Source organism: Micromesistius poutassou, assembly GCF_964030765.1.
Source record: "Micromesistius poutassou genome assembly, chromosome: 1".
Lineage (NCBI taxonomy): Eukaryota > Metazoa > Chordata > Actinopteri > Gadiformes > Gadidae > Micromesistius > Micromesistius poutassou.
In genome coordinates, this window is record NC_140271.1 from 462,717 (window position 1) to 479,533 (window position 16,817).

The following is a 16,817-nucleotide window of genomic DNA, read 5'->3' on the forward strand; positions in this document are numbered from 1 at the left end:
AAATCCCGGTTCGAGCTGCAATGTGTCCGTGTGCTGAGGTTATCATTACCATTTGGAGATTGAATAATACTTACGCAACACGTCCTTTCATGATATTTTTGGCTAGCTCAGAATTCGCTGCCATAACCTGTGTGCATTTACTAAGCGTCACCCAACATAAAAGCCAAGACCACAAAATACAAATTTTAACCAATAGTATTTAATGGTTGATGCAATTCTTTGCTAAGGCCCAATCTCTCCCGCCAAACAGTACTATTATAAGGTAAACCAGTCCCTTGCGTTTTAATGGCGAAAAATTGAAACATAACTAAATAAATAAGTGTGTGTATGGAACAGAGACCAATTAAAACAACAGCTCTCATTGAAGGCAACTTGAAAAACAAATGGTGTCCATAAAACTAAAACTGGAAATCAAAGATTAAAATTTTAAAAAAAAATTAAAAAGAACAAAAAAAAAAAAAAGGGATGATTCAACATCTTCCACTTCATATCAAGCAACATAAACTCTTAAACCATTCTAGATCCGGTGGAACACTGCCACCAACTGGAAGTTGCAAGCTTTGGTCACAGGAGTTTGAGGAGGACACTTGAGAGCGGGGGGGGGTGGGTGTGGGTGGGGGCGGAGGGGTGGAGAAGTGTAGCTTCTTTGCCGGCCCACTTAACAAGCAGTCTGGTTCTGGAATCAAAACAAGGACCAGGCTTTAGGTTCTGTACACTTACAGGCATATAGACTGGCACTCCCGGTGGGGTTCAGGGGGGGGTGTAGGAAGCAAATCATTTTTTGGGGGGGAACTGAAAAAAAAAAGAAAACGGGGAGCTGAAATGGACCGTGGACCAGAGCAGTTCATGCATACGCGTGTGTAGTAGGTGTGCCTGTTTGTCTCTTTACATGTAGATTGGAGGGCCTTCGTCAACATCTTTTCAAGCTGAAGCATTTCTAAAAAGTATTTTTCTCTCTCTCTCTCTCTCTCTCTCTCGCTCTCTCGCTCCTCCTGAAATAATTAGAACAACAATATAAAATCTCAAAAGCAGAACCCCCCAACTTCTCACCAAACGTGCTATCACGCCCGGTCCCCCCCCGCTCTGCCGGGTAGTCTAGGGCTTTGACCCCCAGACCCACTCCACCCTGATCTGTCGGGCTGGAGAGAGGGTGCGGGGGGGAGGTGGGGTTGGTCGGACACACGGGACAGAGGCTGTAGCGGGGTTGGAGAGGCCAACCCCTCGCACAATCACCCTCTCCACGACCCCCCCCCCTCATCACCACCGACCCCTCCCCTTTGCCAGTAACAGGGCCGTTTCTCTTCATCTCAACATGGCAAAGTGGGATACTGTCCAGGAGGGGGGGGGGGGTGACAAGTCTGATAGCCCCGCCTCCCTCTCTCGGCCCCGCCCGCCGTCGCCGCCATGGATCAGGTCAGTACGTCATGGAGACGGGGGGGCTCAGTTTGAAGCGCTGCTGTTTGAGGAGCTGGAGGTGGACGCCATGGCCGTGCCCGAGCCTCCCGATGAGGCCACCGACTTGCGGATGTGGGGCATGAGGAAGGGGTCGCTGGCCAGCTGGTGCACGTCGATGCGGTCCTCTTTGCGGTAGACCAGGCAGCGCTTTATAAAGGCCTGGGCAGGAAGGATAAGAATGTAGTGTGAGAGTGTTGACGACGGTCAGCTGCACATGCTGAATAAGAGAATACTTTTGATGTGGAAGGTAGCAGTTGAGAAATGGACCGCAGGGAGCACAGCTTAAAAACAAAAGACGGGACAAAAATTCTGTGCACTTATTGACGGGAATCTGTATCAGGCGATAGCCCTCCTACGCGTTGGTGACAGACGTTAGCTGGTTCGTGGTGCGTTCTGTGCACCTCTTCCGTGCAGAGGTATGGAATGGTAGGAGCAGATATTTCTGTACCTTTGCTTCAGGTGTGACTACTGGCTTTGGGGGAAACTGCACCTCGGTGGCCTTCAGTATTGTGTTCTCCTGCAGGATGTCCTGTTGGGACTGGTTGTGACCGAAAGGCTGCAGAAAGGAAAAAAAACTTGCAACATCAAATATGGCTCCCAGATGAGGTGATAAAGAGGGTAGGATAAACTCACACGGGGATCTTGGGATCTGAATGCTTCGTCTCACCTTGCGACCATACAAGCACTGGTAGAATATGACTCCCACCGACCACACATCCACCTTGCTGGATATTTTAGGAGGCTCCTTGCCAACCACAAAGCATTCTGGGGGCAGGTACCTAAAAAAAGCAAAATATTATTAACGTCTAGGGGTGTGCATCTCTCCTTTATAGGACGATCCGATACATATGTAGCTGCGTGCGCTGCAATACGATTCAGGGACGATACGTTTTAATACGATTCGATGTTCTAACGATCCGGGGAGATTTGATAAGATATGATTCAATCCGATATATACAGTTAATATTTGTTTTCTATTAATTAAAATAAGCCTTCTATAAAAGAGCCATTGCCTACTTTCGAATAGATATATCGAATAGGGACCATGAAATCTTAGGGTTATATATTTGTTTCTTTATGGCATGGGGAAAAAAATGGAAGACAAATGTATCAATTTAGAACTACATGTCTATTTGTTTATTTATAGACTTGATCGCTGTCCTACAGAATTTACAAATAGGGAGGCTTTTGGCAATATTCCCCTCCTTTTTATATAATCCAAATGACTTCCACACGTTTCATTTAAGATTCACTGGTGCACTGAAAATCGTTTCCCTGTTTTCTGACATGTTGGCGTTTTTTCACACCCTCACAACTCCGCCCACTTCCTCAAATCAAAATTTTCAGATCTGTATGGAAACGGAATGAAATGAGTTGACAATGCTGTCTTGTCAACTGCAACGGACAATTAGGGCTGCGGAGAGGATCATAGAGTGGCAAAGTCCCGCCCCTTCCGGTAGACCCCATTGGACCTATGAGATCGTAAAATATGAATGGGTTTCAATGCAGAGAAAGTCATTATTTTCTGGTCCCAGTCTTTATATGCCCATTACACATATGTTTGTGGATTTAAAATATAATATTTCATGCAAAGAAAACTAAAATTTATCGCAAAGAAGTTTGATAATGTTAAGTTTTGTGTGAGGGCGCTTGAGAACTACAGCTCTTCGCTGCTCTTGACGTGAATGATATACGTCACCAGCCGCACTTGGACCTCTGGTACAGACACGGCGATCTCTCTGCTACACTTCACTTCACCTCCCAAGGGGAGGATAACAGCATCGAAAGAGGTGAAAACCATTATTTTTGGGGCTTGTGGAGAGTTTCAGTTATGCCGATGGGGAGATAGTCGGTCTTGTCCACGCCAGTCGCAAGGGAGCGTGACGTCACATACGTGTAGTCTTTCTCATTGTGTTTTCTCTACAGCCTTTAACTGAACAGTTGCACAATAAACAGTCAAACTCTTGACATGAAAAATTATCATTTAAATCCACAAACAACATATGTGTACGTAAAGACTGGGACCAGAAAATAATTACTTTCTCTGCATTGAAACCCATTCATATTTTACGATCTGGATCCCTTGGGGTCTACAGGAAGGGGCGGGACATCGGCACTCTACTATTGGAGCTGAGCTTCCCTCCATCCAGGACCTGTTACCGGTTCAGGGTCAGGAAAAGGGCAGCAAAAAAATCTCTGCAGACACCCTCACATCCTGGTCAGAAACTGTTCAACCTCCTTCCCTCTGGTAGGTGATACAGGGCACTGTTTGCCAAAACCAGCTGACACAAAAGACAGCTTCTTTCCCCAAACAGTCAACTCTGTTGAATGCTCGGAAACAGCCCCCACCCTTTTACTGAACAAAGTCTATCGACACTGTTCTGCTGATCTACCTCATGTTTATTTCAATTTTACAACTCCAATATTGTTATTAATATATTGCCATTGCACTGAACTGCCTTGCACTATGTTTATATTTACATTTAAATTTTAATTCAGGGGCCCACGTATCGATGTAGTCACATCTGTGTTAATCCAACCGGACACCGATTTGTATCAGTGAATCTTTGCACCCCTATTAACGTCATTATCAAAGTTGATTTTGTGTTGAAAGGAAAAAGAAAAAAAAACCAAAGCAATCCAAAGCAAAATGATTGCTAATTATAATAAAGGAGAAAATAAAGGGTGATCTGTTTAAATCTGCCATCATGGTAGTGAAGTATGGGCAGCCTCAAGAAACTTGATTTTGCCACCCCCCTGTAGAGTTGGGAGGGCAACGATTTTTTTCCCACCGGTTTGACATCATCAGCTCCGACTCGCGCAGTGTTGGAGAAACTATGGAAGAAATCTGCGATTACGGCGGCAGTAGCAACTGAAGAAACAAACTGCCCATTCCTTGTAATGGATGGCTTGGATATCTTAGATTAAAACGCTGACTATCAGTTGACAAGTTTTGATTTCTCACTTTAAAAATGGCTCAATGGCTGCGTAGCTATTTACCAGAGCAACACGTCCTTTAGTCTAACCTGCAGAAAAACAGGCATGTAACAGTGCTTGATAACGTTTGTTTCAGTAAAAATAACCGTTCATAGGAGAAGTGTCTATAGAGGGGTCTCTGTTATACCGTCGTGGAACTCATTCCCATTGTATGGCACAGACTAGGCCATTTCTTTGAATACCTGAAAGACCACACAAAACCTAACCACACCTAAACCACCACAAGACCTAACAAAAAATAAAGATCCATTGAACTGTTTTGATAGTTGTTAATGTTGGAATGGTTGCAAATTAACCATTAAAAGACAAAAAACAAAAAGTGTGCATCGGCGCTGTGAAATAGTGCGTATTAACTTGATGAACATGTGTTGGAGTTGCTTGTTTACCAGTATGTGCCTGCTCCTTGAGACGTCAGCTCCATGCCGTCGACAGAGTTGTAACTGTCGTCGTCCATGATCTTGGACAGGCCGAAGTCTGTGATTTTGATCTCTCCGCAGGCCGTTCCGTTCACCAGAAGGATGTTACCTGGACCACAATCACAACAACAAATGGCTATTTTTGTCTTCCTTTCTTACCATGTCCAACAGAAGTTGCGCACCGGGCCAATGGTGCACAAAAATACAATTCCATACCTATTCTCCTTGACCAACATCTGCTCTTGTTTAACAGTCATAAAGTCTCACTTGTAATCCTGGTTAATGTACAATAATAGAGCAGCAGTAGTAGTAGTTGGGTATGGCTGTTAGGGCTGGGGTGGGGGGGCGGACCTGGTTTGAGGTCGTAGTGGATGATGGGTGGTCGGATCTCGTTCAGATACTTGAGGGCGTTGACAATCTGCATTATGATGGAGCGGCCCTCCTTCTCCGACATCAGCTTATGCTGCTTCAGGTAGAAGTCAAGGTCGTTCCCCTCACAATACTCCAGAACCGTGCAGAACCTGGGACGAAAACAATGTAGGGTTGAGGCATGGGTGGTGTGGAACAGCCTCGGAAATATTCCTCAACCCATGTCATTGGTTGAGGACCGATGTCATTGGTTGAGGAATGCGTGATAGAGCTGGCCGAAGATGTTTGCGAGCGCGAGAGAGAAGAGAAGAACTTACGAGTCGGTGTCAAGTGAAAAGTAGTCGTATAGGCGGACTATCCGTGGGTGATCAAGCTCTTTGTGAATTCTATACTCCCGGCACGCATGTCTGTAACAGAGAGGAAAATACATGATACATTTTTGCCCGGATTATCTTCAAACACGAAGTGAGTAGCACAACGTTCTGTGTTGATGTAACTGTGACTGAGAATGGCCCCTTGTTAAAAGAAAAACAAATCACACACTTGTGATAGTTCTCCTTCTTCTCGTCCCTCCAGTTCTTGTTCAGCTGGTGGATTTTGACCGCAACATACCGCTGTTCTGTCAGGTCAAATGCCTGCAACACAAACTCTTAGTTATTAGATGGTTTCTTAGCTTATTGGGATTTTTTTAATAACCCAGAGGCGCTGGTCCACACTCCACAGTCTACCTTTTCTCCAAAAAGTAAAAAAAATTGAATATAGTTATTAAAGGATCATTTCACCGGTGGAGACATGAATCTGTATTGAAAGTGGGTCATATATGTAGTCGAATAGTAACATCAATTCCTAATTTGATGCCTTCTTGACCGAGAAAAGGCAGACACTTTTGTGACTTTTTGGTGCTGGTGGATTAAAGACGACAACGCCCACAATGCCAATCAGCGTTCACTCCCTGAGGGACGTAACACAACAGCCAATCAGCGTTCACTCCCTGAGGGACGTAACACAACAGCCAATCAGCGTTCACTCCCTGCAGTCCAGAGTGAATCGCAGTAGGAGGAGAAAGTGATTTTGCGGACTCCCGGAGCTCTATATCGAAATAATATATTATATAATATATAATAGTCCTGCAAGGGTTCGGGTACCCGTGGGTGAAATGGGTGAAAAATAATGTAGGCCTACTGTGTCGGACGGTAAGAGACTTCTCCGGTGCTGGATATGTTATTCAGGAGCGGAGGAGTCAACTAAAACTGTCCACAGTGGATGATGTGCTTGTTTTGCAACAGCAATCTAAAGCACCACACCAACACCAGGTAGTGTAATTCCCCCGCGACTTCTGATTGATGTGGAAGGACCAGACCAGAACCCAACGCAGTCGTACGATTCATAATATCATCCGGAGGCGCACACAGCTTTTGGTCATGATATTACATTTATTATAGATAGTCTATATATTATATTATATTATTTAGATATAGAGCTCCAGGTCTCCTGCCAGAGCTCTAGAGTGTTCTAGAATATCTTATAGAACACGGCCAAAAGCTGTGTGTGCCTCTGGATGATATTATGAATAAACGACTGCGTCTCAATGACCACACCATTGCTTCTTTAGCGCTCGTGTGATCCAACGGTTACACCGGTCACGTCAAAATCCATACCGTAGCGCAAATTCACACTGGTGTGCTCTCGATACCGTTTATACCATACACCCCTAAGTCCCACCCACTGGCACTGATCTGTAATAGTTCTGTAGCTTCAGTGGGTCCCACCTCCTGTAGGCGGGTTTGAAAATTAGGAACTAGTGCTTGTAGTTTTTTAGAGCCCCCCCCACCTTCTTACACTTCCTGCTTTAAATGATGCAAAAATCTTAATTTTTCATCATTTAAAAGCAGGAAGTGTTAGAGGTAGATACGGATCTCTCCCGTCTCAGGGGAAAATGAGGGAATGATGCACGACCATCCAATAATATGACTGGGTTTCTAACGATACAAAGCTTAATGCAAATGGGTGAAGTGTCCCTTTAAGTTTTGAATATATTTGTATGGCCAACTAATAAATCAGTGATGTTACATTAGCTACTAAAACTGCCAGATGAAATTTGAAATGTATCAACTATCAGAATGGGTCACATTGGACAAGAGAAATCTTCTCCCGATTGCACAATAGTCAGAGGAATCTCAGGCAGAATGTTAACCATGCTGGGAAGTTCATTGTTGATCTAACAAACAAAACATCAACTGTTGCTTATCTCTCGTGATAAGGGGAAGTTATGAATGGGTGCATAACAATATAACAATACAACCTTGGACAAGTAGGAAAATGTTTCATACTACTGTAGAACCAGAACATAAGGCAACTCCTGACATATCAGTAGTCGTTTGATTATATAAAAATGATATTTTCCAGAAGTACAGCTTTCTCCCCCCCCCCCCCCCCCCCCCCCCCTCAAAAGCCCAATTACACAAACATACCAGTAGGGTGTCTATCTATCCAGACATATTATCCGGAATGGAAGGTATCTTTGAGAGGGTAACCGCACCTTGTAAACTTCACTAAATCCACCTCGCCCAAGGAGGTGGAGCAGCAGGTAGCGGTCGTTGAGGGTCGGATGATCTTTGAATCTTGAAGTGGAACGCAAGAAAAAAAAATAACCACCTGCTATAGAATTCTAATCAATGCAGCCATCTAGTGTAGTACAAGTAATACCAGTGTTGTACAAGTCTAGTATAATATCTGTCTATTATGGACTTGATTTATATTATATTTATAATTTATATTAGAAAAAAACAAGCAGTGATCTAGTACAGTTTAAGTGTGGTATACACCTGATCTGGTAGACATCAGTAAGAGACAAGACGGCTATTTAACATCGATGAAGTCAGGTAAAAGTACAGACTTGATCTCTTGCGGTAGAAAACAAGGCGGTGAACGGCGGGCAATGAAAGCAACGCACTGAGAGTTGTCTTCGTTGTGGATTCTCTTCAGCTCCCTAATGTGCAGGTTACGGACACGCTCCAACCTCTCCAGCTCTGCTTGGATCTCAGCCTCCTCCTGCAGGAGAACGAACAGCAAGGTGTCACACACACAGAGGTCCAGGAGGACATTCACACGTCAGAATGACGTTTGAACAATTAACAGACAAAAAAAACACCTACCTTTTTAAGATGCCCTAATCTCAGTTTAAAGATCTCCTCCTGTTCGTGGTACTCTGCCTGTGATAACCTGTGAGGAGGATATAAAACACACTGTTTTTTGGCATTGATCTCTCACGCACACGCACACACACACACACACACACACACACACACACACACACACACACACACACACACACACACACACACGCGCACACACACACACGTAGACGTGAAAAGGGGCGACGTACGCTTCGCTCTCCACTCCGTTGGTCTTGCTCTTGCGTTTGTTCTGCTCGAGGCTCAAGGGTGGAGTCTGGGCCATGGAGGGTGGCTTGCGCTTGGCCAGTAGCTTCCGCTGCCTCTCGATGTCCTCTCGCTGAGAGTTGATCCTCTCCTGTTGCCTGTGAACGCACAAGGACAGAGAGAGAGAGAGAGAGAGACATGTCAGAAATAGCCCTTTGCAATTATGTTCGCAGAACAACAAGAGCAGCACGCACGCGCACGCGCACGCACACACACACACACACACACACACACACACACACAACGCTGGTATGTTGAAGAGGATCAGATTGAGGAAGAGAGGGGGACAGAGAGAAGAGGCAGACGGGAGATTAAACAGACGAGCGTTGAAGGAGTGAAGGAGACCGAAGGGAAGCTAATGAGGTTTTCACTTGATGAGGTTCTGGAAGGCGTATCCGTCTGTCCACTGTTCTGTGAAGGAGGCCCCGTGTCGGACGGTGGTGAAGTGGCCCAGCCGAAGCCGGTCCTGCATGCTCTTGTCTCGGCATGCCATCTTCTCTTGCTTTGACTGAAACAATGTAAAAAAATAATGAAAAAAATAAATCAATACACACCACACACACAGTCACCTTATTCAACGTCCTATTATTCCCTATATACCAAGTTGTTCAAATGCAACTGCGCAAATGTCCCGTTATCTGAAAATGCTGATTAAATAAGAAAAATAAAAAAAGGACCAACTTCAACCAATAACATGGCATGTTGCTTCTTCCAATCATAGCACGCCTAGCCTTGGAACCATACAAATCTGAGAGCTCATGTTTTATTTGCTCTTGCATAGAAGTCAGGCCCCCCTCCTGTTCAGACAGATCTCCAGCAGGTCTGGCCTGGGTCAGGCCAATCACAACTCTTTATCTTTGTGATTGGACGAGGAGGGTGTGATACGATGACTGAACAGAGGAGCATCATTAACAACCAAGACGGCTGCCGCTGATGTGTCACAGGTTCCAGTCCAGAGGCGTTTGTGACTGCGCCGGTGGATAACAGCCCTTGGAAATCAATAGTCTGAGAGGGTCCTGACTAACACACATTTGCGAATTGGTCAGGCTGTACGTTGCCATTAATGGCACAACTGGCAAGTGTGTCACTTAATTTTTCTTATAAAAATGTCATAATACAACAAACATGATACTCCACAATTCCATTCACCATCAAGTCTGGGTTCTCAATTGAACACAATTTCTCTACAATGGGGAATTGCATGAATGGTGGTGGTGGTGGTGGTGGTGGTGGTACATACCTTCTCAATCAGCAGCTTCTTGGACATAGTCACACACTTGTTGAGACGCTCCTTGTATCGCTCCAGCATGCGCTGCTGTTCGTCTATCTGTCGCCGTAGGTCACAGTTCGCCTGCCGCAACGCACGCAGAATGGCAGGAAGGTCAGAATCAAACATACTAGAATCAAACATTTCACTGGTGGAGAACATGAATCTGTATTGAAAGTGTGTCATATATGTAGTCGAATAGTAACATCAATTTCTAATTTGGTGCCTTCTTGACCGAGAAAAGGCAGACAGTGACTTTTTGGCGCTTGTGGATTAAAGACGACAACTCCCACAATGCCAATCAACATCGGCAGTGGGGGTTCGAAACATGAAAGTTTCCAATCGCCATTGAATGTTGATATAGTTAAAGAAGTACATTTGTGTTCATCTCCATACAACAACATCATGCGATGACAACCAAAGGAATTTGAAGATGATTTAGACCAGGGATGGGCAACTTTCATGATTAACTGGGCCACAATTTTTCATCATCACCATCAGAGGGTCACATGACCGTGCTCTTCACCTCATCGGATATGAGAGAAGCTACAAAATAATTAAAAATAAGAACAAGTAATGTGTAGATATATGTCTGTAACAATGGTGGCTGGTGCTGAAAGTTGTTGGTGTGGGGTAGTCATGGACAGGGGGTCTGGGGGTCCTCCCACAGGAAATTTAGAATTTAGTAGAATCATTCAAATGGTAAATGGTCCTCATTTATAAAGCGCTTTTATCCAAAGCAGTTTACAGTGTTGACTGACATTCACCCATTCATGCACACATTCACACACCAACGGCGGAGTCGACCACGCAGGGCGACAGCCAGCGCGTCAGGAGCAATTAGGGTGAGGGGGTCAGATTTTTGGCGTGGGTCAATAAGATAAAGTTGACGTGAATGACGCGGCACAAACCACTCGAACAACTACATTTTTTTGTGATTATACTCACGCGAACAACACATTCACCTAAATTGCGTGTTCACTCCAGTTTAAATATTTGAACTTTGGTGTGAAATTCGTGTGAAGCTGTGTCATGAAGACCCGTCTGCGTGGAGATTCTCTTGGCATCGGGTTATCTGACGTCTCTGATTTCCACAACAAGTACAGTCGCACTGGTGGCTATCTCAGCGAGAGCTGGCAGAAATAAACGTTGCCGTTTACGAGAGGTAAGCCCCTTGTTCTTGACGTGAGTAAATGCTTGTGGTTAACACGTTCTCTCGAGTAACTCAAATTGAAAAATTTGCTTTTGGTGTGAACCCGACTTAATTCTCACCCATAAGACAAAGCACATCTAAGAGACAGTAGGATAAGACTAGTACCCGCAACAGATCATCAATTCTGCCCTCTTTCTTTTCCAGGTCAGAGTTCTTGTTGTTCTCCATTGCAGTTAGTTTCTCTATCGTAAGGTCGGACTACAAGAGAAAAACAGAACAGACAGAAGTCATGAAACAAACCAAAAATACTTTTACACGGTAACATAATGCTACTGAATTTATATCCCCAAACAAACACCATATTGATACAATAGTTGCTTCTTTTCATTTAGTAGTTTGATAGTAGTTTGGCAACTTCACAGTAACTATTGATGAAAGCTACAGAGAAGCACTGAAGGCGACTAATGGAAATCTTCTGGGCGTGACATTGTTCACTATATTGTTGAATCATAGTTCAAATGGGTCTGGGCAATTGTCCTTGATAGAGTGATACATAATGCAATGTTGTTCTTTTTTAGTCTCGCAAGCGAAGGGTTGCCAAGTTTCATACATAAGGGGATTTGTGTTCTCAATGCGATGTTTATTAAAAAAATATTTGTCACATCTACACTGTTAATTAGCTTCCAAGTCATCTGCTAACGCATAAAAATAACACATGCAATACGTATGGCTATATTTCTGTATTGGCCTATGAATTCATGTGAAATCATTATTCTCATTTGGATATGAATCTATCATACCACGTCACATGTTATTGACGGGCGAGGGTCGAGGTACCTGTGTGGCTTTGTGAAACAAGTGCAGAGTGACGGACTTCAGAGAACACTGTGTGAGCTCGGTGTTGGCTGACCCTATAGAGGAGGGGCTTCCTTGCTGCACCTACAGAGATACACAAACAAATAAAAACGGTAAGGTAAAAAGGTGGTATTGGGTGAATAGTAAGTCAGTAAACTAAAACAATTTTGTAGACTTTTGCAAATGACAGAAAAGTCAGGTCAGTGACGTAACCAACAACACATCCAAAAAACGACAAGATAACATTCACTTTAGGTCAAATGACTACAATGGATTACTCTAAATCAGTTATACCATTCTTATTATTCTGAAATGTTTTAACATTTTATATTCAATAAATGAACACTTCCAAATGCGATTGATTAGTACTAAAAAAAATAGAATGTACTTTCTGTGGCCAAGCTGTGTACACTAAATCATCTCTTGCAAAATTGGTATGCGGAGAAGTCGTACCAGCTAAAATGGTCTTATCACCCAGACCATTATTTTCCTTCAAGAGTGTGGGGTGTCATCAGAAGCTGCAGCAAGGTTTAAGAAGGCCAGAAGAAGAGAGGTAAAAGCAAGCATGCTCACCGTGACAGGGGGGTTGGAGAGGGAATGCTGGGGGGAAGAGCGAGCCACTGGGGGAACCCCCCTGGCAGGACTGGTACCAGGGCCGCTTCCTCCCGCAAACTTACAGGAAGAGAGGACGTGCAGTGAGCAAGGCCAAAGAGATCAAAAGAACGCAATTTGCGTTACAACACGAGGACTGAAAGTTATCTGGCGTCCTGGGCTTTGGAAGAGAGTACATTAGGAAACGTGGAAAAATGGGGACAATTTGCAGCAAACTCACCTCAAAGTAGTCACTAATCTTGTGTCCCCTTGCGCCGGCTTTACCTGGAACAGAGACAACAATCAGTTTAGGATCGGGGGTGTGGACGTTGCATGTAGGCGAGCACACAATGGGAGAGAGCACCACGCACAGAGAACAGTCTACGTCACCTTGTGTGCCGTCGAAAGGGTCTGCTTTCCGTTTTCTTGATCTCTGGTCGTTCACTTTCTTTTCTGGAGTCTATTGAAATAGCCGTTACAAAATAAGACAAATCTATGCATACAATAACATAATACAGAAATATCCTTTCCATTAGTCCATCATTATTTTGCATTACATTCCACAACATTCTGACTGTCAACCCAATACGACTTATTACACTCCTAGCAATCAGGGGTCCCCCGTATGGGTTCTCCTCAAAAACGATTCCTTTACCCAAATGGTTTACAGATATTCCTTGCCCCTGATTAGAGCTAAGGTTGAGAGGTGATGTCATCAAACATCTTGAAACCGTAACCCAACAAAAACTGGACTATACAATTCAAGTTTCAATTCAAGTTTCCACGTTTCCAATAGATGACCCATCTATTGATCAACCACCCAAGTGACGCATGTGGCTGTGGTACACTCACCTCCAGCTCTCTATCACTGAGAGAGCCCACACTGCACAGACTCTGATTCGATGACTCATTTTGTCCAGAACCCTGTTTAGAAAAACATGGAGGTTAAGGGGTTGTGCAAGTCACTTTGTATAGATTTTGTAGGGAATATAAGGGAGATAAAGAGGAAAGTTAAAACAAGGGGAAGAAGCAGTGCAGAGCACTATTATTCTGCCACTGCATGTAGGCCTATCAGTCCTTATGCCAGTTCCCAAGGTGATGCCTGTCAGTCATCCCATCAGAATTCAGAATTCATTCTGCCCAATCAGAGAGAGAGAGATACATAGTCATTCAGAGCATAGCACACCAGTGCACCCTCACTGAACCTTCCTAAAATGGCTGCACAGCCGTGTGCTCTTTCATACGCCTGTCACCTTACGATACCTCCTCCAGCCGTGTGCTCTTCTCACCTCACCGTTACAGTGCGCTTCTTCACCCTCCCGATAAGGAAGGACAACAGATGCCACGCTATATGCAGCCAACACAATTCTGAACCTTTTCATTGCTTTGGTTGGGACTTTGCAACAAATTTTAAAAAAAAGTAGTTATAGTGTATGCTACAACCGTAGTCATGCTGGCTCTTAAGCCTCACAGGATGTCAAACTTCTACCCCGACACACTTCCTACTGCTATGCGTACTTACTGACAATGGAAAGTCACTATGTGATAGTGTTATTCAAGGTCAAGGAAAAATAAACTTCTCCCTCTTTCCAACAGTATCAGGGGTTTTTAGACCAACCAACATCTTTCTCTCCCGCCCTCCCTTTGCGTAAGCCCTATGCTAACGCATACGGCTCAACACCGACAGCACAGCCCCATCAAAGTGGGAGCCTGTGCTACTGATGTCTTAGTGGGAGCCGCCATTTTCTCTGCAGCAGCAGCAGCCATGCCATGTTCCCGGATCGGTTCTGCCTATGGCTGGCATGGTGCCCACCCCTGGCACCGATGCCCCACTTCCTCTCCCTGTTCCAAATCACTTTCATACAGGAGGCAGCTTCATCTGCCTTAAAACACTGGCTCCACTCACACCTGGTCGACCAATCTCCTCCCCCCCCCCCCCCCCTGCTGTCTCCACTCATCCACCTCCTCCCACTGCTCCTGTCCCGTCTGTGGCCTTTTTTGGCAGTAATAGTCAGTCACATATACAGCCGTATTGCGATCAACAGAGGGCCTCCATACTACACCAGCCAAAGAAACCAGACATGGCTGAACCTTCTCCAGAGAGACAGAAAGACGGGGGGGGGGGGGGGGGAGGGGGGATCCAGGGCCAAACTTGTCTGATGCCAAACAGTGAATTCACAGAGACAAAGAGAGAGAAAAGAGAGAAAAGTAGACACAAAGAACAAGTGACAAAAAGGAGTCGGCTACCTTACTCTATCCCACACATTGTACACAAACCTTAGCTACACCAACGCCAGTGAATCGCGCCTCCAGCAGCTCCTGCCGCCGGGGGTCCAGGCTATGCAGTTCTTCCATCATGGCTGCAATGACAAAGTATTGAGGTTATAGGTTATTGAGAACATTGCCGTGACCGATTTCTACTTTTAAAGTACTGGCTGTGGTGAGTCATGGCGGGTTCCATCTATATGAATAGGGAACACTGAGCTCTGACTCAACTATGACACTGATACCAGGGTGAAATATTTCCCCCAATGTCATTTGCATTTATTTATGATGCCCCATTATTGTTTATTTAAAAACCTTGCCAATCAGAACAGTACAACAGAACAGAACATACAAGACACAATATCAGTAATGTCACAATATCGGTATAGTGCTGTCAGTAAGATTGTACTTTCTAATCAAGATGTGAACATCCCTTGCAACAACAGTATAATGTGATAACACAACACAACTCATGTTATTCAATTTCAGTTACAGTAAGAGGACACTTATCGTGGCACTATTACATAAAGTCAAGCAAAAATAAACGCCTTATATTAATGACATGTTGAGTTGAATTACAGACAAAATCTCGAGTAGGTATACAATAATATGCATGTTGTTACTTTGTATTCTGAGATTAGTTTTGATTAATCTCTAACACAGGTAGTCTCTGCGTATAGTCAAATGGCCCAGTTACAATGACCAGCAATAAGGGATGTAGAATATCAACCATGAGAAAAGATATCGTACATTGATCAGACATAGCTACTGAGATTAGCTAACGAGCAGCGTTGGCTAAAAGCTAGCATGCAATTTATGAAGCTAACAGATTGGAAGCTAACAGATTGATAATGACATGTTATCAACCAAGAAAAACCGTCTTAGTGGTTGTTAATATCAATAAATATAGTCGAGAAGTGTAGAACAATGCATCTAGTTTTAATCGCCGTGTACATTTTCGCAAAATTGCACAGCCACCTAGCATGAATTGGCTAAAAGGCTAACGCTGGACTGTCAAAAAGAGACACATTCTGGATGCAGTGTTGTCATCCAATACGTGTTGTGCCACGATGTTTAAACTCGGGACACGGACAGTATACAACGTTTGCTTTGGAACCGATAGCACAGTAAGACACTTACTCTTATAAATATTGCCTGTAGTCCTCCGAAGAGCCAATTACTGCCCACAAATATCCCCGTAGTCTCCCCCCAGTGCTAGGCAGACACTCCCCAGCCAGGCCTCATGCAGCACCACGTCCCTCGCGTACTGACTCCACAAAACCGAGACGCGGGTGGGCAGTAGGGCTCCGCGGCCGACAGCGGAGGTTTCCCTTTGAGGCCTCGAAAACCTGGGGGTATCCCAAACCCGCCTTTCAGCACTCCGTACACGGGGATCCCCACACAATCACATTCCTTTCTTCGAGAACCACAACATCCATATAGCGGGTATCTTGTACAAAAGAGTGGCCACCCTCTGGCCCCCGGCGTGTTTTTTTTTTATCTGGTGTGAATTATTTCTTCAAGCGAGGCACTTTCTCTTGTGCGAGATGATTTCAGTCCCGAATTTAATGTCGATCAAAATAAAGTTCGATACCTGGCGCGTTCCTCATCCTATGCAAAAATGTTATGGAGGTTCCGATGTTACCATTTAATTTGAATCCGGATCGATTCGGTTTGGTTCTCATGTTTTTGCAATGTAAACAATAATCACTATATCTCATCATTGCTCGTGAGATTATTCAAGTATTTGCCTCCTCACCTCATTCTGTCCACGCCTGTCCCCCAAATCTCTTGTTTAGGGTAATGCCCATTCCTGAAAACCAAACAGCGCCCACCTTTCCTCAAATGTATCACTTAAAAGAGCCGACATGAGCATGACCATACAATTTACTATTTTTCTATACATTCGAGGAAAAAGTAGTTTGAGGCCAAACATTTTTCTACATCAAATTACTACTTAATCTATGTGCACCAAACAATGCACATAATTGTTCTATTGTTATTTTTGG

At 44.3% G+C, this 16,817-nt stretch overlaps 1 protein-coding gene across 2 annotated transcripts; it reads right to left on the minus strand.

Moving 5' to 3' along the window:
- Positions 1 to 177: 177 nt before the first annotated feature.
- Positions 178 to 16,513, minus strand: tlk2 (tousled-like kinase 2). 2 transcript variants are annotated; one of them, XM_084488838.1, is made up of 21 exons: positions 15,949 to 16,513; positions 14,821 to 14,903; positions 13,396 to 13,467; positions 12,934 to 13,003; positions 12,785 to 12,828; positions 12,526 to 12,624; positions 11,935 to 12,036; positions 11,263 to 11,355; positions 9,918 to 10,028; positions 9,049 to 9,185; positions 8,623 to 8,775; positions 8,393 to 8,459; positions 8,191 to 8,288; positions 7,777 to 7,858; positions 5,781 to 5,872; positions 5,555 to 5,644; positions 5,220 to 5,389; positions 4,839 to 4,977; positions 2,123 to 2,234; positions 1,904 to 2,011; positions 178 to 1,614 (listed from the first exon to the last, which is right to left on the minus strand). In XM_084488838.1, exons 2-21 carry the CDS (start codon positions 14,899 to 14,901, stop codon positions 1,441 to 1,443), a joined length of 2,094 nt encoding a protein of 697 aa, XP_084344964.1. In that variant the 5' UTR covers positions 14,902 to 14,903; positions 15,949 to 16,513; the 3' UTR covers positions 178 to 1,440. The 2 variants fall into 2 exon arrangements, with proteins under 2 accessions (XP_084344964.1, XP_084344965.1); XM_084488839.1 differs by lacking the exon at positions 12,526 to 12,624.
- Positions 16,514 to 16,817: the final 304 nt, after the last annotated feature.